Below are 23,251 nucleotides of genomic sequence, written 5' to 3'. Positions count from 1 at the left end.
TCATGTCTGTCAGTGAGTGTGCATGTGCATCTTGTCAGTGAGTGTGTCTGTCAGTGAACACCTGTCTGTGAATTTGTATGTCTGTGAACGTTTATGCGTGTCTTTCAGTGAGTGTGTGTGTCTCAGGGAAAGTGTGTGTTTGTTAAACAGTGAGTGTGCCAATGATTGTTTACCTGTCAGTGAGTGTACGTCAGTGTCTGCATCAATGAGGGCGTGTGTCTGTCAAATAGCCTGTTGGTTTTAAACAGCAAGCAAAATTTAGATTTGGGGGGGAGAAGAGGAGGGGTGAGTTTTGTCATGCCTATCACAGCACAAAACCAAAGTACACCATTGTGGGGAGGAAGGGGGCAGTGTTTTTGGTTGTTGACAGTGGGGGGGGGGGGGGCAGTGTGTAAGGAGGGGGCAGTGTGACCATGTGGAAGGGCAGTGTGTGGAAGGGTGACAGTGTAGGGGCAGTGTTTGGAGATGGTGACAGTGTGGGGCAGTGTGACAGTTTGGGGGGCAGTGTTGTGAAGATGGGGGCAGTGTGACAGTGTGAGGGGAAAGTGTGTGAGTGGGTGACAGTGTGGGGGGCAGTGTTTTGGGATAGAGACAATGTGGGGGCAGTGTGTAGGGAGGGAGCAGCTGTGTGAGCTGTGAAGGGTTACAGACCCTGTAAAATTCTTAGAGACTAACATTCCTTAATATGAAGGTAGTTTGACTGAAACATTCATTATATGCAAATGCTATGCAAATACTCTGGGTGAAGAGCAGTGAAAGTCACTCCCCCTCCTCCTGACATCATCAGGAGAGGCCGGCCAACTCCACTGGCTGCAGGGAGAGAGGTAAATTAAATAAATCTGAGTCCCCCGGCCTCTGGCCTTTCCTTTTTTTGCTGGATGCGGACAGCCCTGGATTTAGGACAGCCTGGGGGGCAATTGCCTCCCCGTCCCCCGTCCCAGCCTGCACCTGGAAAGAGTTAAGGAAATAAATAGGAGCGGTGTTGGGACATGTAGTCACCAATATTAGCTGGTTAAATAAAATATTAAATATTTAGATATTTTGAACTTTGAGAATTGAAGAGGAGAAAGAATTGCAGGTGCAGTTAGTTTTTAATCTCTGAGCGCTTACTTTCTTCTTCTTCTTATTATTATTATTGCCATTTATATAACGCCAACAGATTCTGTAGCGCTTTACAATATTATGAGAGGGGATTTAACTATGAATTTACCTTTTCCTTACTTTCTTTACTTTTTTCACAAGCTCTTATTCAAGGTTGGATCAGGGATAAAAGACAGACTAAGATTTTGAGGTACGGGGGAGGAAAAATATTTATAATTATCCAAGCAGGTTTAACAGAGAGTCCGTGAAGCTTCCTGTCAGCCAAATGTTCCTTTTTTTTGATCCCTTGGTGTTTGGTCGTCCGTGGTGAGAGCAACCTTCTCCCAGGTCTCAGATCCCCGTAGTGACAGGATTCTCCAGCACCTGTCAATTGTTCCAAAGTAGTCTCACTGACCGTGACCTGCACTGCAACGATCTTTGCTGCAAACAGCTCCTCCCTTGAGCAGGGTCCAAATTTTCGCTGGCGTCCTACATCAACCACGAGGCGCGACCTACGTGCGTGGTCTCGTCATCGTTCCGTCCCTGTTTGTTCAGGATCTTATTTTGATCTATGTAAGATGTGAAAAAACAAAAACTGAACAGGAAAAAAAAATTGAGCATTTAAAAGAGAAAAATAAATAGTAAGGAAAGATATACTTTTTTGAGAAAATAACCAAGATGTGGATATTGTATACAATTTAGTAAAATAAACCCACCTGTGGCTGAAATGTGAATCTACCAGTATCCAATATTAACATGCAATGCAGTAAATTGCTAAGCCCTTTGGCGCTAGGTAATTTCTCTGCATTGTCAGATTGAATTCAAGGTATTGATTTTGTTGTTAGTTACCTACATAATCTTCCATAGTTCTTTATTTATTTATTTTTTCATGGCTTTATATTTCTCAGCATTACGAGACGGTTTTAGTACCCTTACCGGTTATTTAAAGATGATGTAAGACAAGGCTCTAAAATTCCACATGTCCACTGGCTATTGGTGTATGAAAATTCACCCCTGGTGAGTGCGTCATGGCCCATCCATACTTGCAGTGGAGAGGTTCATTTATGCTCCACTAGAAGCCTAGGACTTGAATTTTTGAGCCCTGTCAGGCATGATTTAAAAGCACTGTAATTAAACGCACAGTACAAGCACCACAACCACTAAAACCCCCTGTAACTCCCGTGATGCTTACTCCACCTACAAAAACAATTGGAGCTGTATTCGTGCAACAGGGATCTAACATTAAGCCGACCCTACTTGCCAAAAAGGTTGGAGAAGATACTCCGCCAAAGACCATATATTTATGTGGAAGTAATTCTTTATAGTTACATGGAAAGATGGGGGAAGGAGTGGGTGGGCATTGTGGCTGCTCACTAACTCTACTGTTAACCCATATATCAGGTGAAGGAAAGATCTTTGGGATTGTTTCTTCCATGTAATGACATGCTTTTTATTGACTATTCTATGAGATAATATACTTTGGCTTGGAAGCAATTAAGCTTTGTAACCATGTATACATACTGATACATGTCTGTTCCCCTGGTACATCCATTATATTTTAATTGGCATGGTGGGTGGTCCCTTTAGTTTATTTCCTATACATATCCCATTAAACATTTATTATTATTATTTTCTTAGAGGGACTTATCTGTGTTTGACATATCGGCACTTCTCAGACATTTTGGAAATGTAGTTGTCATATTAGATGTGTTACCCCCATATGTAAGTCTCTTTAGCAAGACCCATTAGTTCTCCCTTTGGTGAACCATTCTGAACTATGCTTTGGGCATATCCCCATAGTTTGGTTAAAGTACAAGGATACGAGGCTGCTGGATGAACTGTAATAGTCACACATGCCGGGGCAGCATATAAGAAGAGCCAAAAGGTGAACAAGCAGCCGCTCCACACACTGCAGCCGCGAAGCTTGACTGACCGGCACAAGGCATACACACACGTGGAGACGGCGGAGCTCGTAAGGCAACAGAGGGAGAGGGAAGGACGCCGGCCCGGCCCCGCTTCCCCCCCTCGGCCGGTGGGGGGTAATCCCGGCCCATGAGTCAGACCTTCAAAGGCTGGGGGCGGAAGCCTGCGCGGGGCCCCTCCCCAACGGAGTACCAAGATGGCGCATACACACACGCGGCTGTGAGCCACGCTGGGTCACCTGGACCCCCAGGATGCCGGATCTCATGGAGGGACCACTCGGAGCAGAAACCTGCCTGGCAAGGAGCCGGTCTGGGCCCCAGGATTTGGTGGTGGTCCAGGGGCTGACGCCCCCAACTCTGCGAGCCCTGCGGCGCCGGGGTGTGCTGACCCCCGGCGGACCGGTGGCTGGAGAGGTGCACACCGGCGCCGAGCGTGTGGCTGGAGGAGGGCGAGGCGACAAAGGACTGGAGCTCCAGCAGAGGCCAGCAGGGGTTGGGGAGGTGCAAGGGACGGGGGGCCCGCGGACTTTTCAGGGATGGGAGGCCGCCGGCTCTCTGATGCACAGCGGGGGCAAGCCCTGGATGGAACTGAGGGGGTCTGCCATGTATGGGACGCTGGGGGACCCGAGCAGTGAGCAACCAGCTCGAAGCACACAAGACCACCCGAGAAGCTACATACCGTGGAATGAGGGATCCCCCCCACAGCGGAGCTGATAAACCGCCTCCAGAGAAGGGACTCACCGTTTTTAACACTGACAGACCTGGACTATGCCTCCGGGACCTTTACTTGTGGTTTTAGCACTATTACAGGTTTTTACCTGCCAGCCTCTGTCTGAGCTAACCCGTGTGAATGTGTGGCAGAGGAGCACGAAGATGAGATTTTTTCACTTATTACCCAAGACGTAGACAATCTTGATGACAAGCTTTGCACTGTGGAAACAGATCTATGTAAAGAGACTCTTCATAGTGAATTATAGAAGATGCGCTACTATGTTCCAGCGAGCAAGACTGAAAATCAAATTCTCACCATTCTTTTATTACAGGACTGTAAAGTTTTTTGTTTTTTCTACTGTTCACAGTCTGTTTACTTGTTTTAAACAGTTTAGGTTATATTTGTTTATATTTGCCAGCCTGTAGGTCTACTATCCTACAAATGAGTCAGATTAAGTTGACCAATATTTGTACTAACGGTGTAAGAGTATAGCAATTGTTTTCTTTATAAATGAGGGACATTTGATGTTGGTGGACGAAGATTATTGGCTAAAGTCTACTGTTAATTGACAGGATGCACATTATACATGTAGCTACTCGTCATTATTACTGTATCCACAACTGTTAACCTAAGGATTTTCATAAATGACCAGATCACTCAACGCCACGCTCCCACAGCATGCCGCGCACACTAGGAATGAGCTCAAGCATACTATAGGCCTTCATGGCTTACATACTAGACACGACCCTAAGATACGCATCCTGATATAGAAAATACATTTCCGCCCTCACGATCTTATGCCCTACGCTTTCAGACGTTATGTTTGCTTTAAGGGCGATATGTAGGGTATTGGACAAGCGTGCCTTCTCAACAGGTTAACAGCACTATATATTAGACCTCATGTCCGTTTGTTTAAAAGTAACCAGAAAAACACTGGAGCGCTTAATAGTGTAATGACCTAAAATGCATAAGAGTTGTCAATCGCTCCTTTCTTATACTGGCCTATTATGACATGCTTTTGATTGCGATGTTTAGTTTGTAAAGCTTAGGCGTAACTAATATCTGAATACTTGCTTACATTAATCCATATGCCTCTGCGCAGGAAACCACATGTTATACAGACAAAACCGCAATATGCATGTCTCATGCTACTTATAACCACAAAACGCGCGCCTCTGTGTAGGCAACTAACTGCATTAATAGTTACTACTTGACACCCGCGTATATATTGTGAATCAATAAAAATATTTAAAACAAATATGTCTGGGGAATATACAAGTATACATTAAAGATCAATATGCAAACCAGGTATCAAATACTGAGTACATTCCTAATGAGAGAGAGCACTATTGAAACGACAGAATCAATCAGATAAAACTATACAGACAGAATATAAAATGTATACAGATATCATGACCAGTTTATTAATGTAAAGCAATAGTACATCCATATCATTGTTTAACTATAGCTGTACATTGAAATGCTAAACAGTGTGTCACAATGACTTTGTAAAAAAAATTCTAATGCAACAAAAATATGTACAAACGTTATAGAACTTGGAAATAAGGTGAAAACAGTCATAACCAGAGTTTTCAAGCCTAAAAGACCAGTCTGACAAATCAAACATATCTGTGACAATTTCCACACCATGTCCAAAGTAAATAGGACAGTGCAGGGAGGATGTGCCATCCCATACCCTTTCATTCGCTGGAGGGGTTCTTACTTTTTTTTTTCCCCATTTGAATTAAGTACTGCAAAAGGCGTCATTTGATTTTGCATGTTTACATTTCCATAGGTAGTCTTGATACGAGATGAACTGAAGCTTCAGTATTATCCAATAAACAGTGAGGTGCCGTGTCAAAAAAAAACTGAACTGCAACATTCTGGCAAAAATAGGTTGGGGAATGTTTCCAGGGCAACGATTTTGTCCTACAACTACAATACACTATTTAGTGAATAAAACAGCGTGTCTAAGCTGAACAGCAAAAGGCTTGCGCGGATGTCAGTAGTGGCAGGGAAAATGAGTTCTAGGGTCTATAAAATCATTTTACTAAATATTTTTTTTTAAGCAAGGAAGAGGGATGTTCTCTCCCAGTTCAGAACATGGGCAGACTGCTTATAGACACATTTGGAACTGATATATGCACAGAAAAATGGATTACCGAAGCCAAGTGAAAATAACTAGTTGTGCTTATAACTGAATCTCTCTAGACCAGTTATATTCGGTCATTACAATGTGTGGATAATTAAATCACCTTGTTGCAAGGCTTTCTAGTTTAAAGAGGAAGTGGTGTTCAAGGATGGTGCTGCAAACCAGAGTCTCGATGACACACGTTTCCAGTTATGGTCCTCTCATAGTATTCAACCTTCTACTTGGATCACTGTGTAAGTAACATGCTCATACGAGGAAATCTTTACGCTCTCTTTTCTCAGATTTCACTGTATATCTTCAGAAGAATTTGCACAAGGCTCAGTCCTGAATCTTGAGAATGCTCAGTTTTTCCAGATCATTCATTTCTTTCAGTATCAGGGCAACATTATACCTTAGTTCTTGGAACTTGGAAACTGAAACCTGGAAAAAATAAGAAGCTGTATGATATATTGTAAAACCACATGTTTTTCTAAGCAAAAAAATAAACAGGCTTGTTAACTAAAGACCGAATGGGGCAACACTATCTGGCTACATACAGGGCAATTCAGACTGCAAAATCCGGACGTTGTTGATGGAATTCATCAACGTCTGGATTTTGTAACTCAAGCCCCAAACAGGCAGGACTGTGGCTGAACTAACTCTGGGTCGAATGTGGCAAATCCAGGCTCACAGAATTCAACATCTGGTGTGGATTTTAAAAATACCAAAAATTGGCCGGCAGAATGAGCACTCCGAGTAGGGAAAGCTCTTTTAAAGGTTTCCCACCCTATGATGGCTATCGCTTCTCACTCTTTGCAATATGACCAAGAGCGCTATGATTGGTTGGCTAGAAAGTCAAGTAAGAGAGAAGTGAGACTTGGCTGTCATAACGCTCTGATTGGTTGGTTTACTAGCCGGCCAATCAGAACACTCTTGGTTTAGTAGATAGATTATAGTAATACGGAGGCCTTATTGACACCCCACGTTTATTTTACTTTTTAAAGCGGTGGCTGGCTGTAAGCATTGGCCAGCCGCCACATAATTAACCCTTGTGCTGACAAGGGTTTTGATCTATTTCTCTGCTGGCTACTAGTGCTGTCGGCAGGCAAATAGTTCTTCAAATCATCAGTTCACTTGCAAAAAGCAGGAGAATGACTGACTATTTCCAAAGGCATTCTGCCGGATGAATCCGGTTTATCATCAGCTGCCGTGCGGTCATTGTAAATCTCCAATTTCGGTAGGATGCGAAAATCACTGAATCTCAGAACTCTTTCGAACCAATGTTACCGAAATCCTAACCCAATTTGTCTTTTGTAAATATGAGAATAGCCAACGAGGTTGGAATTCGCTTATTTTGATTTTACCTATTCGGACTACAGCAGTGTTTAGTGTATAACCTTGAAAACATTCATAAATAATTCCTAACACTACAGTGTGCCTTAAAACATTCATATAGGCTCTCAGACAGAGACATGGCAACTTGTATTATATGTAAGAGACTTACTTCAAACCGATGAGATGTCCCATCGGACAGTTTCATTTGCATTAGAACTGAAGGTTGCAAGGCCCGGGACAAACAGCTGCACAATTAGCAAAACAAGACAAAACAGACATGACAATCAGATGAGCACAACTTATTTATAATTATAAAAAATTACAATTTATATTTGGAAACACTGCACCAACCAAATATTAATAAGCCAGAATTTAGACATCCAATAGCAGTTAAATATATATATTTTTTTAAAGAACACTATTTGCTTCTTGTCTGCAATCCCAGAAAACGATCTGTCCCTTTCCTGTGTAATTTAAATGCACCGCACACAAGGCTGCCAGACGAAAATGTTCTGGGGAGATCTGAAATTCTCCTCTGGAGCTGGTCTGATTGAGGTTCCAGTAGGACGTCTTCAAGTTCTGCTAGTGTCTATTGGCAGAACAGGGGAATCTCAGATTACTTCCTCCTAACACGTTTGAAGGAGAGCAGCCTGAAACACCTGCACTTGCCCTGTATCTGGCCCTCCTGCTGCTAAATGGTAAGCAAGAAGTAACGGTATTGTTAGTGTGTGCGTGTAGTATTGAGTGTGTCTAGCAGTGCGATTATGTTTATGTTTGGCAATATGTAACCGTGTGCAGTGGAGCGGTCTCACAAATATCACAAACCTTTCATACCCATTACATATTAGACCATAGCCCACATACAGGCCTACAAAGCAGCCGCAGCACACAGCAGCAATATAAATAAAAAATAAAAAGTTAAATCCAGCACGCTCAGGGTCTTCAAAGTCTTGTATTGGCACAGCGCTGTTAAAAAGTTTCCTACCCTTGGTTTATGCATTATAACCATTTCATGTCACTGAAACGGCGTTGGTGTCTGGAGTACCATGGTGCCATTTAGTGAATGAGAGTTCGTTGGATCTTGTATGGATTGGCCCCAGCAGCACCCTTTTAATGCATCCAAGTTCAGGTGAATGTAGCCCTCGCCCTCTAGCTATATATATATATATATATATATATATATATATATATATATATATATATATATATATATATATTATAATATAGGACTAAGAATGGCAATTACTCTGCATTATATATTCAAGTAAGAATGCAGAGTAATTCCCATTCTTTCTTGATGGGTAAACAATTATTCTGTATTTAGTGTTATTTTTAGGTGAAAGGTGCTGTAGCTAATGTGTTTTCCCAGCGGACTTTAATTATACAAAACTCTAATCAAAGGATTTATAGTTTATGTGATGGATAAACCGTGATTACGTTTTAATTTCATTGTCGACTTGATCATAATATTTACATCCCCGTCATTACCTGGTAGATATAGCAACATCAACTCTCCACCTGAAATCGTTAATCGTTGGCAACCTAATTCCCTGCTCCAAAGCCACACTTTCAAGCACTGGACGCCTACACAGTGAAACAGAATTGAATATTTATCAGATGAAAAAACAACAACCATCTTCCCTTACTGCTGTCCTTCCTTGTTCAAACAATCAGCAATCTCATCCACATTTTAAAGCCATTCATTTACTAGAAGGATTTGACATGTTCAGCCAATGACAGACTCTAAAATACGTATGAAATTGTTGTTGCTAATGCAGAAGTGTAATTAATTGGCCAAGAGCATCAGCTGACACAGACTACCTAAGCAGCAACGTAATGTACTTATACTGCTGGTTTAGCAAAAGCACAAATGGGAACATGCACACTAGCCCAAATCCCTATGGATATTTAAATAAATGGAGGTTGCTTACATCTAATGGCCATTGGTGGTACTAAATAACCTCCATTTATTGAAATATGCATAGGGATTTGGGCTAGTGCGCAGGTCACTTTATTTCATGTACTGGGGCTGATGGGTGCTTTGGTCGTTGCTGCCGCCCAGGAGTAGTGGAAGTTTGAGCGCATTACTTATTTCTGTGTACAAATGGGAACATGCCACAAACATCCAAGTGTCACCATGTAAAATGGAGCGGGTGGTATGCACAGCACAACATGTATAGAAAGTTTATCTACAACACTTGCAAGTGTGATTAACAGGCAGAGTATGTAGACTGAAGGCAAAATAAACGAGTTGAAGAATGCTAGCACGTTTGCCGTCATAACAAAAGAATTGCAAGATTTAGGTCACTTCAGCTCAATTCACTACAGCTCCTAATTCATGCATGAGGCAGTGATGGTACCAGAGTGATGCAACAGAATGGTAGACTAATAGACAATATAGCACTAGCCAACTATATTAAGCACATTTTAGGTTTGCACATGTGAATAAAATTTTGGGAATGAAACATACAAGAAAGTCTAAAATATACCAGTATCTAAACCCCCCTCAACTTATTGTATAGTGAGAGAGAGAAAAAGCACTCAACACAGTTTGCCCTCTTACCTGGTCCGTCTAGGTCTCCCTGGCTTGTGCTGATCCTTACACTCATTAACCGCTCAAAGCCAATGAATGAACTCTAGTTCCGGTCTGGCCGATGACATTTAAATGGCAATGCCGGAGGTGTGCCTTCGGCAGCAGAGGGGTTAAACTTGGCATGTGCAACTGAAACACTGCACATACAGACTACAGACACCATGGCCACTTCAAATCACTGAAGTGATCATGGCGCATGGAGCAATCCTTTAACTGGGATTCATAAAGCTTCAGAAAACTACACACCTGTTTCCATAGACTATGTTGGCAAAATCCCCTATAAAATCCTCTGGGATCCTATAAAAGAGAAAACAATAAACTGTTAATGGGTTTTCATTTAATTATCATGAACAGTGTAATTTATTAATAATAACAGTCATTTCTTATCTTTGGTGTGTGCACTACAATAACAGAACAGGCTGGAGCCCGCACTTTGGGAAACATTACAGTGAAGGAGATAATTGCAGTTAATAAACATCATAGTCCCAAGACTTAAAAGCAAATAGTGAAGTTGACTGCACGCCAAAATGAATGTAAACAGATTTTTTCCCAGCTGCAAAACATAATTGGATGTAAGGAAATAGAAATTATATTCCAAGTAACTTTACCATTAGGGATGTAAAGCAAAATAAAGTAAACACGATCATTGGAGTACGAATGGCAGAGAAGAATTTTGCCACAAATCTATATTATGTTATGTTGTCTTCATTAAGAAAAAATAAAATGGTTATCTACGCACCATAATCACAACTGCTTACTAGATAGGCAGCAATGTAAGGGAGTCTCTGGGTGCAGTTTCCCCAGGTTTTTGAGATGCTCTTTCAGTGATTTAAGGTTACAGAAAGAAAAAGCTAATCAAAAACAATGGGCTCTTCTGGCGATCAAAGAGTCTCCACTCTGGTGCCATGAAGATACAGAGAAATCTCTCTTCTTCACCATCTTTCAATATTTGGGACATCGATAATATATGCCCTAAAAGGGCACTCACTGCTTCACTCTGAAATGGCCACTGTTCTTGCGGTAACCATTTAATATACAGTTGGCAATTAAGAAAAGAGATCATTACATGAATAAAAAGACAAAACAGAAAAAACAAAAATGCAAACAGATAAGTCTTAGGTGATGTTTTATTCAAAGTAAAAAACAAACAGATCATTACATTGCAAAAAATAAACAAAACAATAAAACACAATTTCACAAACTAAACAAAATTCACTAACCAAACAACCACAGACTATTAAATATATAACCTATAGAGGTAGGTTTTTGTTTTGTTTTTTTAACATTAATACTATCAAACTGCTATCTGATCACAAGGAGTGCACATGTATTACGTATAAGGAACTATTTATTCTTCCAGATATTCAAAGTTTTCTTGTGATTATCAAGCTAGTGCCACGTGAGCAGTTTATAGTAGTGATATGTGTCAAACATTTTATTGTTAGTTGGTTACACTTTTAAATCCTCGCACACAATTGCTTGCTATGTTGAAGATGTTCCTTTTTTGTAATCTATTATAGATTGTTAAAAATAAGAGACAGCATGTACATATTATTGGGCAAGGTTGAATTTTCATTAGTTGTCAATGCTCATACTATATTAAAAAAAAAAACATTTTTTTTAAAAAACATCATGCTAAAAAAAAAAAAATAAGAGAATAGTATCGGATTTCATATACCTGAGTTCTTTCAAATCTTCTTTGAAAACCTAAAAAACATTTTTAAAAAATTACAATTCTGGCTTGTTTCATTGTAATCAATAACCTTTCTACATGAACTTGCTAAGAAAGTTCCTATCAGCCTTATAACCCACTTTTATTCAATTTTGTCAACAGACTAACCAACAGCTAGGGGCACTTCTTTGCTGACCACTCAATTATTAAAGCTCTTCACAATAGGCAACATCGCACAGCACAATGCAGCTGAACACTGTGCATGCTTCTCACAGAGAAACAATTGATTCAATGTTCCTCTACGAGAAGCATCCAATTGGCAGGGCACGGTTTATTGTGCATGCTCAGTAGGTCTCTGTGGCCTCCTCCGCAGATGTCCAATCCAAAGCGCCTCACAGAGGTGCATTGGGAATCTAATTAGCACGTGGGACTAGCACATCCAAGTTTCTCCAAAGGAAAGCTTTCCATGTGATGCATCAGCATCACTTGACCATATTTTACAATGGCTTCCTTCCACTATGACAGCCACTTAAAGGATGATTTAATCCTACATTGCTGTTTCTTAAAAGCTGCAATGTTTTACATGTTTCTCCGGGAGACAAAGATGTAGTCCAATAACATAATGAGGACATGCAGCCTTATATCACCATCTTACAACTCGGTGGGGGCTAGATAATTACTGCCAATATGGAGACGACCTACCTGATTGACTGAACAATACTTTAAAAAGTGACAGATGCTTACTCCCTAATCCCGGTAAATACATTGTAGTGAGAGGCAATAGGGGTAAGAACAATGCTCAACAACCTTTGCAGTGCTACTGTGTCCAGGGCAAATTGCCTTATTATATTCTGTGTGGGGGGTGCGAAGGAGGGGAGCAATAGTGCCAGGAATACAGCTTTGTATTCCTGGCACTACAGTATCCCTTTAACCCCTTAAGGACCAAACTTCTGGAATAAAAGGGAATCATGACATGTCACACATGTCATGTGTCCTTAAGGGGTTAAAGGGTTATTTAGTAATTTGTGAATTCAACGTCAATATTAAATGTAAGACCAGAGTAGTCAAATTGGAAGCATAGCTGACTTACAGGGTTTTTTCCCCAGTTCGGCTATTTTGATGTCAAAATTTTAAATTCACAGTTTAATAAAGATCCTGATGGTGTTAATAGTGTCAACAGAGAGCCAGAGGCTCTGAACTACTCACCTCCTGCTTAAGTGTTGATACTGGAAATCTGAGTGCCACCTTTATTAGAGTGTACGATCCGGAAATGATAAAAGTCAATTGTTCTTCAGTTAAGGAGGTATTTTCTAAAATGACCTTTAAAGAATCTCTGCTGTCCTTTCCCTCCAGAGCATTTACAACAGCTGGTAACCAAAAATAAGAAATGTAACAGAAAGCCCATAATGCGAAGCAATTCATTTGTTTATCAAATCACAATTCATGACATGCTTACATTGTGTTAGTGGGCGACCCGCCCTTGGGGTCTGCATAAATGGGAGAAGCGTAGGACAAAAACAGGACAGGGTGTTCTCTGTATATGGGGAGACACACTTCCAGTGTTGCCTGTGTTGGGGAGGTTGCTTGTGGTGTTGCGTGTGTGGGACTGCGGTGTCTTAACTCCCAAAATATCAAATGGACATAAGGATACTTTAATCTTAGGGGTGTGAGTGGGGAGAGGATCTGTTTTGAGACATTTTAGGTAACTTACTGATAATTTATGCAGCTATAATGTAAGTCAATGTGTGTTCTTTATACAGACGGATTTCTAAACACACTTATTGTATGAGCTCTTAGACAATGGGGATATTGGGATAGAACAGAGAGACAAATATAGGGACACTTGGAATGAATATATGGTGTGTAGTAAGGGGTGATGTGTGTATGGCCCTGCCACACATGACATGTGGGTGTCCACTGCATGCAGCACATGCCTTGTGGGGTCCGTGGCGGATCCAGAGCCTAATCTTGGGAGGGGCACTGGTAGTGGGGTGATAGGGCTGTAGTAGGAGGGTTAAGGACTGTAAATAGGGTGTTAGGAAATGTAGTAGGGGATATGGGCTGCAATTGGGGGAGAGAAACACAGATTGTGACGGCAGATAAGAACCAATGGGCCCATCTAGTCGGCCCAATTATTAATCTTATAGCTAGGATAGCCTTATAACTATCCCACGCATGCTTAAACTCCTTTACTGTGTTAACCTCTACCATTTCAGCTGGAAGGCTATTCCATGCATCCACTGCCCTCTCAGTAAAGTAATACTTCCTGATAATATTTTTAAACCTTTGCCCCTCTAATTTAAGACTATGTCCTCTTGTTGTGGTAGTTTTTATTCTTTTAAATATAGTCTCCTCCTTTACTGTGTTGATTCCCTTTATGTTTTTAAATGTTTCTATCATATCCCCCAGTCTCATCTTTCCTCCAAGCTATACATGTTAAGATCCTTTACCCTTTCCTTGTAAGTTTTATCCTGCAATCCATGAACCAGTTTAGTAGCCCTTCTCTGAACTCTCTCTAAAGTATCAATATCCTTCTGGAGATACGGTCTCCAGTACTGCGTACAATACTCCAAGTGAGGTCTCACCAGTGTTCTGTACAATGGCATGAGCACTTCCCTCTTTCTACTGCTAATACCTCTCCCTATACAACCAAGCATTCTGCTAGCATTTCCTGCTGCTCTATTACATTGTCTGCCTACCTTTAAGTCATCAGAAATAATCACCCCTAAATCCCTTTCCTTAGATGTTGAGGTTAGGACTCTATCAAATATTCTGTACTCTGCCCTTGGGTTTTTACTTCCAAGATGCATTATCTTGCACTTATCCACATTAAATGTCAGTTGCCACAACTCTGACCATTTTTCTAGTTTACCTAAATCATTTGCTATTTGGCTTATCCCTCCTGGAACATCAACCCTGTTACATATCTTAGTATCATCTGCAAAAAGACATACCTTACCATCAAGACCTTCTGCAATATCACTAATAGAAATATTAAAGAGAATGGGTCCAAGTACAGATCCCTGAGGTACCCCACTGGTGACAATGCCTCGAATATATTCTATTGACTATAACCCTCTGTTGCCTGTCACTCAGCCACTGCCTTACCCATTCAGCGATATTGGAATCCAAACTTAAAGATTGCAGTTTATTGACGATCCTTCTATGTGGAAGAGTGTCAAAAGCCTTACTGAAATCTAGGTAAGCAATGTCTACTGCACCACCCTGATCTATTATTTTAGTTACCCAATCAAAAAAATCAATAAGATTAGTTTGGCATGATTTCCCTGAAGTAAACCCATGTTGTCTCTGATCTTGAAATCCATGTGATTTTAGATGTTCAACAATCCTATCCTTTGACATGGTTTCCATTACTTTACCCACTACTGAAGTAAGGCTTACTGGCCTATAGTTGCCCGAGGCTGTAGTAGGGGGGTAGTGACTCTAGTAAGGAAATAGGGGCTGTAGTAGGGGAGTTAGAGGCGGTAGTGGGGTGATATGGGCTAAAGTTGGGATGAATAGGGCTGTAGTGTGGGGGATATGGGCTGCATATAGGGGATAGGGACTGTAGTGTGGGGTAGGGGCTGTGGTGAGGAGTAAGGAACTGTGGTATGGGTGTTAGGGGCTGTAGTGGAGGAATGGGACTGTAGTGGGGGGACAGGAGCTGCATTAGGGGGTAAGGGACTGTAGTGGGGGATAGAAGCTACATTTGGAAGGTAGGGACTGTAGAGGGGATAGAAGCTACATTTGGAGGGTAGGGACTAATGAGGTGTAGAGCCTGCCGTCGGGGGTAGAAGCAGCAGTGGGGATAAGAGGCTGTAGTAGGAGCTGCTGTTTAGTTAAAAGGGCTGTAGTAGGGGGCTTAGGGCTGTAAGGCATAGGGACGGCATTAGGGGGGTTAGGGGCTGTAGTAAAAAGTAGGGAGCTTTAGTAGGGGTGTTAGGGGCTGGAGTAAGGGGCTAGGGGCTGGAGTAAGGGGCTAGGGGCTGCAGCGAGGGAGGCTAGGGGCTGCAGCGAGGGAGGCTAGGGGCTGCAGCGAGGGAGGCTAGGGGCTGCAGCGAGGGAGGCTAGGGGCTGCAGCGAGGGAGGCTAGGGGCTGCAGCGAGGGAGGCTAGGGGCTGCAGCGAGGGAGGCTAGGGGCTGCAGCGAGGGAGGCTAGGGGCTGCAGCGAGGGAGGCTAGGGGCTGCAGCGAGGGAGGCTAGGGGCTGCAGTAAATGAGGCTAGGGGCTGTAGTAAGTGAGGCTAGGGGCTGTAGTAAGAAGTAAGGGGCTTTAGTAGACAAGGTTAAGGGCTGTAGTAAGGAGTAAAGGGCTTTAGTATGGGAGGTTAGGGCCTGTAGTAAAGAGTATTAGTAGGGGGTTAGGGACTGTAGTGAAGGTTTAGGGGTGTAGTAAGGAGTAAGGCGCTTTAGTAGAGGTGGTAAGGGCCATTAGTAAGGAGCTTTAGTAGAGGAGGTTAGGGCCTGTAGTAAGGAGTAAAGCGCTTTAGTTGAAGAGATTAGGGCCTGTAGTAAGGAGTAAGGGGCTTTAGTAGGGGTTTAGGAAGGAGTAAGGGGCTTTAGCGCGTGTGTTAGGGGCTGTAGTGGGGGTTAGGGTTGTAGTAAGGAGTAAGAGGCTTTTGTAGGGGAGGTTAGGGGCTGTAGTAGGGAGTAATGAGCTTTAGTAGGGAGTAATGGGCTGTAGTGGGGGTTTAGGGGTGTAGTAAGAGGCTTTAGTAGGACAGGTTAAGGAATGTAGTAGGGAGTAATGAGCTGTAGTGGGGGTTTAGGGGTGTAGTAAGGGGTTTCAGAAGGATGGGTTAGGTGCTTTAGTAGGGGAGGTTAGGGGCTCAAGTGGATGGTAAGGGGTGTATTAGGGTATAGGGCTTAGTCCTATAGGGTCTGGTCCATGCACTATATGCAGTGTGCGGACTGGTCCACGCACTATTTGCAGTGTGCGGACTGGTGGTTGCAGTGCATGCAGTGTGGGGTTTGGTTCTTGCAGTGCATGAAGTGTGCGGGACTGGTGGTTGCAGTGCATGCAGTGTGGGGTTTGGTTCTTGCAGTGCATGAAGTGTGCGGACTGCTGGTTGCAGTACAGGCAGTGTGGGCTCTGGTCCTTGCAGCACAGGCAGTGTGGGCTCTGGTCCTTGCAGCACAGGCAGTGTGGGCTCTGGTCCTTGCAGGACAGGCAGTGTGGGCTCTGGTCCTTGCAGCACAGGCAGTGTGGGCTCTGGTCCTTGCAGCACAGGCAGTGTGGGCTCTGGTCCTTGCAGCACAGGCAGTGTGGGCTCTGGTCCTTGCAGCACAGGCAGTGTGGGCTCTGGTCCTTGCAGCACAGGCAGTGTGGGCTCTGGTCCTTGCAGCACAGGCAGTGTGGGCTCTGGTCCTTGCAGCACAGGCAGTGTGGGCTCTGGTCCTTGCAGCACAGGCAGTGTGGGCTCTGGTCCTTGCAGCACAGGCAGTGTGGGCTCTGGTCCTTGCAGCACAGGCAGTGTGGGCTCTGGTCCTTGCAGCACAGGCAGTGTGGGCTCTGGTCCTTGCAGCACAGGCAGTGTGGGCTCTGGTCCTTGCAGCACAGGCAGTGTGGGCTCTGGTCCTTGCAGCACAGGCAGTGTGGGCTCTGGTCCTTGCAGCACAGGCAGTGTGGGCTCTGGTCCTTGCAGCACAGGCAGTGTGGGCTCTGGTCCTTGCAGCACAGGCAGTGTGGGCTCTGGTCCTTGCAGCACAGGCAGTGTGGGCTCTGGTCCTTGCAGCACAGGCAGTGTGGGCTCTGGTCCTTGCAGCACAGGCAGTGTGGGCTCTGGTCCTTGCAGCACAGGCAGTGTGGGCTCTGGTCCTTGCAGCACAGGCAGTGTGGGCTCTGGTCCTTGCAGCACAGGCAGTGTGGGCTCTGGTCCTTGCAGCACAGGCAGTGTGGGCTCTGGTCCTTGCAGCACAGGCAGTGTGGGCTCTGGTCCTTGCAGCACAGGCAGTGTGGGCTCTGGTCCTTGCAGCACAGGCAGTGTGGGCTCTGGTCCTTGCAGCACAGGCAGTGTGGGCTCTGGTCCTTGCAGCACAGGCAGTGTGGGCTCTGGTCCTTGCAGCACAGGCAGTGTGGGCTCTGGTCCTTGCAGCACAGGCAGTGTGGGCTCTGGTCCTTGCAGCACAGGCAGTGTGGGCTCTGGTCCTTGAAGTATATGCAGTGTGGGGTTTGGTTCTTGTAGTACAGGCAGTGTGGGCTCTGGGTCTTGCAGTACAGGCAGTGTGAGCTCTGATCCTTGCAGTATAGGCAGTGTGGGCTCTGATCCTTGCAGTATAGGCAGTGTGGAGGTTGGATCATGCAGTATAGGCAGTGTGGAGGTTGGATCATGCAGTATAGGGGGTGGATCATGCAGTGTATGCAGTGTGTGGACTGGTGTTTGCAGTACAGGCTGTGTGGGGTTTGGTCCTTGAAGTATATGCAGTGTGGGGTTTGGTTCTTGCAGTACAGGCAGTGTGGGCTCTGGGTCTTGCAGTACAGGCAGTGTGGGCTCTGGGTCTTGCAGTACAGGCAGTGTGGGCTCTGGGTCTTGCAGTACAGGCAGTGTGGGCTCTGGGTCTTGCAGTACAGGCAGTGTGGGCTCTGGGTCTTGCAGTACAGGCAGTGTGGGCTCTGGGTCTTGCAGTACAGGCAGTGTGGGCTCTGGGTCTTGCAGTACAGGCAGTGTGGGCTCTGGGTCTTGCAGTACAGGCAGTGTGGGCTCTGGGTCTTGCAGTACAGGCAGTGTGGGCTCTGGGTCTTGCAGTACAGGCAGTGTGGGGTTTGGTCCTTGCAGTATAGGCAGTGTGGAGGTTGGATCATGCAGTATAGGCAGTGTGGGCTCTGGTCCTTGCAGTATAGGGGGTGGATCATGCAGTGTATGCAGTGTGTGGACTGGTGTTTGCAGTGTGGGGTTTGGTCCTTGCAGTATATGCAGTGTAGGGGTTGGATCATGCAGTATATGCAGTGTGGGGCTTTGGATCATGCAGTATATGCAGTGTGGGGCTTTGGATCATGCAGTATATGCAGTGTGGGGCTTTGGATCATGCAGTATATGCAATGTAGGGGTTGGATCATGCAGTATATGCAGTGTGGGCTCTGGTCCTTGCTTTGTGTGGACTGGTGTTTGCAGTATATGCAGTGTGGGCTCTGGTCCTTGCAGTATATGCAGTGCGGGGGTTGGATCATGCAGTACATGCAGTGTGGGCTCTGGTTCTTGCAGTATATGCAGTGTGGGGGTTGGATCATGCGGTATAGGCTCTGGTTCTTGCAGTATATGCAGTGTGGGGGTTGGATCATGCAGTACATGCAGTGTGGGCTCTGGTTCTTGCAGTATATGCCGTGTAGGGGTTGGATCATGCAGTATATGCAGTGTGGGCTCTGGTTCTTGCAGTATATGCAGTGTGGGGGTTGTATCATGCAGTGTATGCAGTGTGGGGGGTGGATCATGCAGTATATGCAGTGTGGGCTCTGGTTCTTGCAGTATATGCAGTGTGGGGGTTGGATCATGCAGTGTATGCAGTGTGTGGACTGGTGTTTGCAGTATATGCAGTGTGGGCTCTGGTTCTTGCAGTATATGCAGTGTGGGGGGTGGATCATGCAGTGTATGGACTGGTGTTTGCAGTATATGCAGTGTGGGCTCTGGTTATTGCAGTATATGCAGTGTGGGGTTTGGATCATGCAGTATATGCAGTGTGGGCTCTGGTTCTTGCAGTATATGCAGTGTGGGCTCTGGTTCTTGCAGTATATGCAGTGTGGGCTCTGGTTCTTGCAGTATATGCAGTGTGGGGGTGGATCATGCAGTGTGGGCTCTGGTTCTTGCAGTTTATGCAGTGTGGGGGTGGATCATGCAGTGTGGGGGTTGGATCATGCAGTGTATGCAGTGTGGACTGGTGGTTGCAGTATTTGCAGTGTGGGCTCTGGTTCTTGCAGTATATGCAGTGTGGGGGGTGGATCATGCAGTGTATGGACTGGTGTTTGCAGTATATGCAGTGTGGGCTCTGGTTATTGCAGTATATGCAGTGTGGGGGTGGATCATGCAGTGTATGCAGTGTGGGCTCTGGTTCTTGCAGTATATGCAGTGTGGGGGTGGATCATGCAGTATATGCAGTGTGGGGGTGGATCATGCAGTATATGCAGTGTGGGCTCTGGTTCTTGCAGTGTATGCAGTGTGGGGGTTGGATCATGCAGTGTATGCAGTGTGTGGACTGGTGGTTGCAGTATTTGCAGTGTGGGCTCTTCACTCACCTTTCAGGATTTTTCTAAACACATCTTTATCCAGGTCCTTCAGACATTTTGCCATGACCTCCACCTCGTGCGGGATCCGGGCTCCCAGGTAGGTGCTCCGGTCATTGCTCAGGGAGGAGGATGTTGGGAGGGGATGGAGAGTCCGTACCGTTGCCATTTTGGTAGCAGAGAGGTCCCATCCGGCAGCTGACACCGCCGTCACGTGACTGGAGAGATCACGTGGAGCATCACATGCGGAAGTGATAATGAGAGCAATGCTGTGAGCTGCCTGCTCAGGGCAGGATCACTGACTGAGTGCAGCTAGGATTGCTACTGGGCTGCTTGTATTGGGGATACATTGTATAACAGCTGGGTAAAAGCTGCTGTGTCTGAGTAACTGTTAGTCTGATCTAATATTATTATTGCAATAAAGCAGGCATTCTCTGCCATGATACATTATATTAGATGTATTGAGCAATTTCATTCAATGTTATTTTCATTCCTAATGTCAAAGTTTGTGCTTCAAACTTCTTTCATTATGGTTTATATCTGACAAAATGTAGCTTGTAATATTTCATTTCTATTCAATCGAGAATTGATTTAACACTAGAATACAAGGTAACACTGACACCTACTGGGCTAATGTTTACTAACAATGTAACATTCTTTCACCTAATTCACTGGCCAAAAAAACTACAGGCACTTGTGGAATATATTTCCCTCCTTACCTTTTTGTGTCACTTTACCCCACTCACTCTAGCATGTAAGCTCATTGAGCAGGGCCCTCAGCCCCTCTGTTCCTGTGTGTCCAACTTGTCTGGTTACAACTACATGTCTGTTCGTCCACCCATTGTAAAGCGCTGTGGAATTTGATGGCGCTATATAAATAATAACATAATAATAATGATAATGCACACGAGCAAGAGTAAATAAGAGGCTAGAGCACTATTGCCACTTTGTAAATCATCTCAGATATTCAAGAATCTAAAATAAGATAAAATCATCTTAGATATTAAAGAATCTAGAATTTAATATTATATTTGAAATGTTTTGGGTTTTTTTTTGCTGCCAACTATTAGTCGTTTCATAATACACAGATTTTTTTTTTGTACTCTCTCTTTATTGCGTGTTTCCCTGTATTCTGGTATCCCTAACTTCTGGCTTTCCTTGATTGTTGTCCCTTTCTGTATACCCTGACCTCAGCAAGTATCCTGACTATTCTTTGGTGCGTCAGTCCGGCCATTCTAAGGCCCGCTAATACGTTACCTATTGGTTCTCTGTGTGCCACAATCCTACGTGCTGAATCAAGTAGTAATCCTGACATTACGACATGGCCATAGATCCTGTAGAATTGTGTCAGCACATAGCTGCTTGGGAAAGAAAGCTAGTGGAGAATGATCACTGCATGGATCAATTTGCCCAGGCCTTCAGTACGCTTCTTACTCGAACAGCGCATCTGCAACCTGCGGCTTGTCCGACTGTATCTCCTCCGCCTAAGGTACCCTCACCTATAGTACATAAAGCACCTACTATCTCCCTATCTCCTCCCCTGCATTTCAATGGTAATATTCAAGAATGACGGGGATTCCTTAACCAAATTAAATATAATTTTGAGGCCTCACCGGGATCTTTTCATACAGACAGAGCTAAAATTGGTTACCTGATGAACCAACTTAAAGGTAAAGCTTTAGCTTGCGCCAATCCGTCATGGGAGCATTGCACACAATTACCAGGAATTCCTTGTGGAATTTAAACTTACGTTTAAACCATTAGGCAGGGAGGATGACGCCTCCACTGCCCTAATGCATATCAGCCAAGGGAAGCGGTCTATCTTGGAGTATGCCATAGAATTTCGCACCTTGGCTTCCGAGGAAGACTGGATAAACAGTGGATTATTCTCTGCATTTAAGAAGGGATTATCTGAAACTATGTTGGATAAGATTGCAGCCAAAGACCTACCCAAGAAACTTAATGAATTTATCACATTTCTCATGCAAATTATAAATTGAGAACCAGAGAAGCTACTAGAAACAAGACCAGACGTATGACTATGCCTTTAGCACTCAGTTTCTCCTGACCTTCCGGTACAGTCTGAACCCATACAGTTGGGGGTCACTAGACTGTCAGAGGCAGAAAGACAATATAGGAGAAAAGAAGGCCTATGTCTATACTGTGGTAGAAGAGGACATATGAGGAGTGGTTGCCCCATACGTCCGGAAAACTACCGCACCTAAGGACTTTAAGGGGACAGGTCTTAGGTGTAATGGATACGTCCTCTGAGAATAACAAAAATAGGTTTCTCCTTGATATTACGATTATAGTTGACAAAAGGAACTTTTCATGCAAAGCCCTGATGGACTCAGGTGCAGCTGGAAATTTCATTGATGTTCATTTTGTAAAAGGAAATGCTATACCTATCAAGGAGAGACTATCACCCCTGGCTGTTGAAGCCATTGATGGGAGACCACTCTCTCAACCCTTAATTACCCATGAAACCTTGCACATTAACATGCCTTACATAAGAAAGACATGACATTCCAAATTATTGCATCTCCTTCGTGCCCTATCATATTAGGCTTTCCTTGGCTTAGTAAGCACAATCCTCATATCGACTGGGCTAATGGGAAATTATTGGAATGAAGCAAGGATTGTAATGAGAAGTGTATGTTACACATTTCCAAGAGAGTGGGCACCATTAAATTACCCACTACTACACCTCAAACCCCCAAAGTTCCCATACAACACCAGGAGGTTAAGGAGGTATTCAGAAAAATCCAGTCTAATATTTTACCTCCTTACAGACCATATGACTGTTCCATAAACCTATTACCCGGCTCTATCCCCACAGGAGAGTAGAATGATGGAGGAGTATATTTACCTTACCAAAGTGTATGAAAATGCCCATAAAAAAAACAAACTAAAAAAAAAACACACAAGTCACTACAGCCAACTGACAACAAGCTACCACAGCCCTTGCAAAATAAGCAACAAAATGGCCTACACCAGCCTATAAACAGTAAACCATTGCAAACATTTTTGTTGTTGTTGTTTTTTTTCAATGTAAAAACTTATTTAATCTGTAAAGCATATGGTTGACCAGGAAAAAGTTAATACTTGAGTAGGAGGTAGTGCCATGTTTTACAAACGTTCTACAAAATTTCTACAGACAGCCTGGAGTTTCTGCAGCTCAGATGAAGATTGGTTGTAAGTAAATAGTTAGAAAGACCATAAGGTTGATTACAGACCACACAGGTGTAAAGTTAAAGGGCACGGTGTCGGGATTTTTACAGGTGGCGTTGAAAGAAATTGCGCCCAATAGTGGCACAATCTTAGTGTGCTCCAATTTCTAACATGAAGTCATGACAGAAGTAGAGAGTTTGCGCTACTTGTGCGGTTTCTGAACTTCCATGTTGCTCTGGTGCTATTTGCAACAGTGATTCCCGTTTATTAGCACCTAAAATTTCCCTAATAATCTCCACCAAACTGTGCGTGGCAGAGTCTCAATTTCAGAAGCCAAATGTGCTGTGTGATGTATAAACCCAGTGCAATGGATTTTATAAATATAACAGACAATGCACCTTGTCTCAATTTTTCTGACACT

The 23,251-nt window shown here is 44.0% G+C and overlaps 1 protein-coding gene across 1 annotated transcript; it reads right to left on the bottom strand.

The window, feature by feature from the left end:
* Window positions 1-5,230: 5,230 nt before the first annotated feature.
* COMMD5 (COMM domain containing 5) lies at window positions 5,231-19,884 on the bottom strand. Its single transcript, XM_063433439.1, has 7 exons — window positions 19,672-19,884; window positions 12,652-12,812; window positions 11,452-11,480; window positions 10,020-10,070; window positions 8,669-8,764; window positions 7,350-7,425; window positions 5,231-6,286 (listed from the first exon to the last, which is right to left on the bottom strand). The coding sequence occupies exons 1-7, from the start codon at window positions 19,826-19,828 to the stop codon at window positions 6,185-6,187; spliced, it is 672 nt and encodes a 223-aa protein (XP_063289509.1). The 5' UTR covers window positions 19,829-19,884; the 3' UTR covers window positions 5,231-6,184.
* Between the last annotated feature and the right edge of the window lie 3,367 nt (window positions 19,885-23,251).

This window comes from Pelobates fuscus, chromosome 9 (assembly GCF_036172605.1).
Source record: "Pelobates fuscus isolate aPelFus1 chromosome 9, aPelFus1.pri, whole genome shotgun sequence".
NCBI classification, from domain to species: domain Eukaryota; kingdom Metazoa; phylum Chordata; class Amphibia; order Anura; family Pelobatidae; genus Pelobates; species Pelobates fuscus.
The sequence above is the reverse complement of the archived record's forward strand: the minus strand, read 5'-3'. Positions and strand labels throughout refer to the sequence as shown.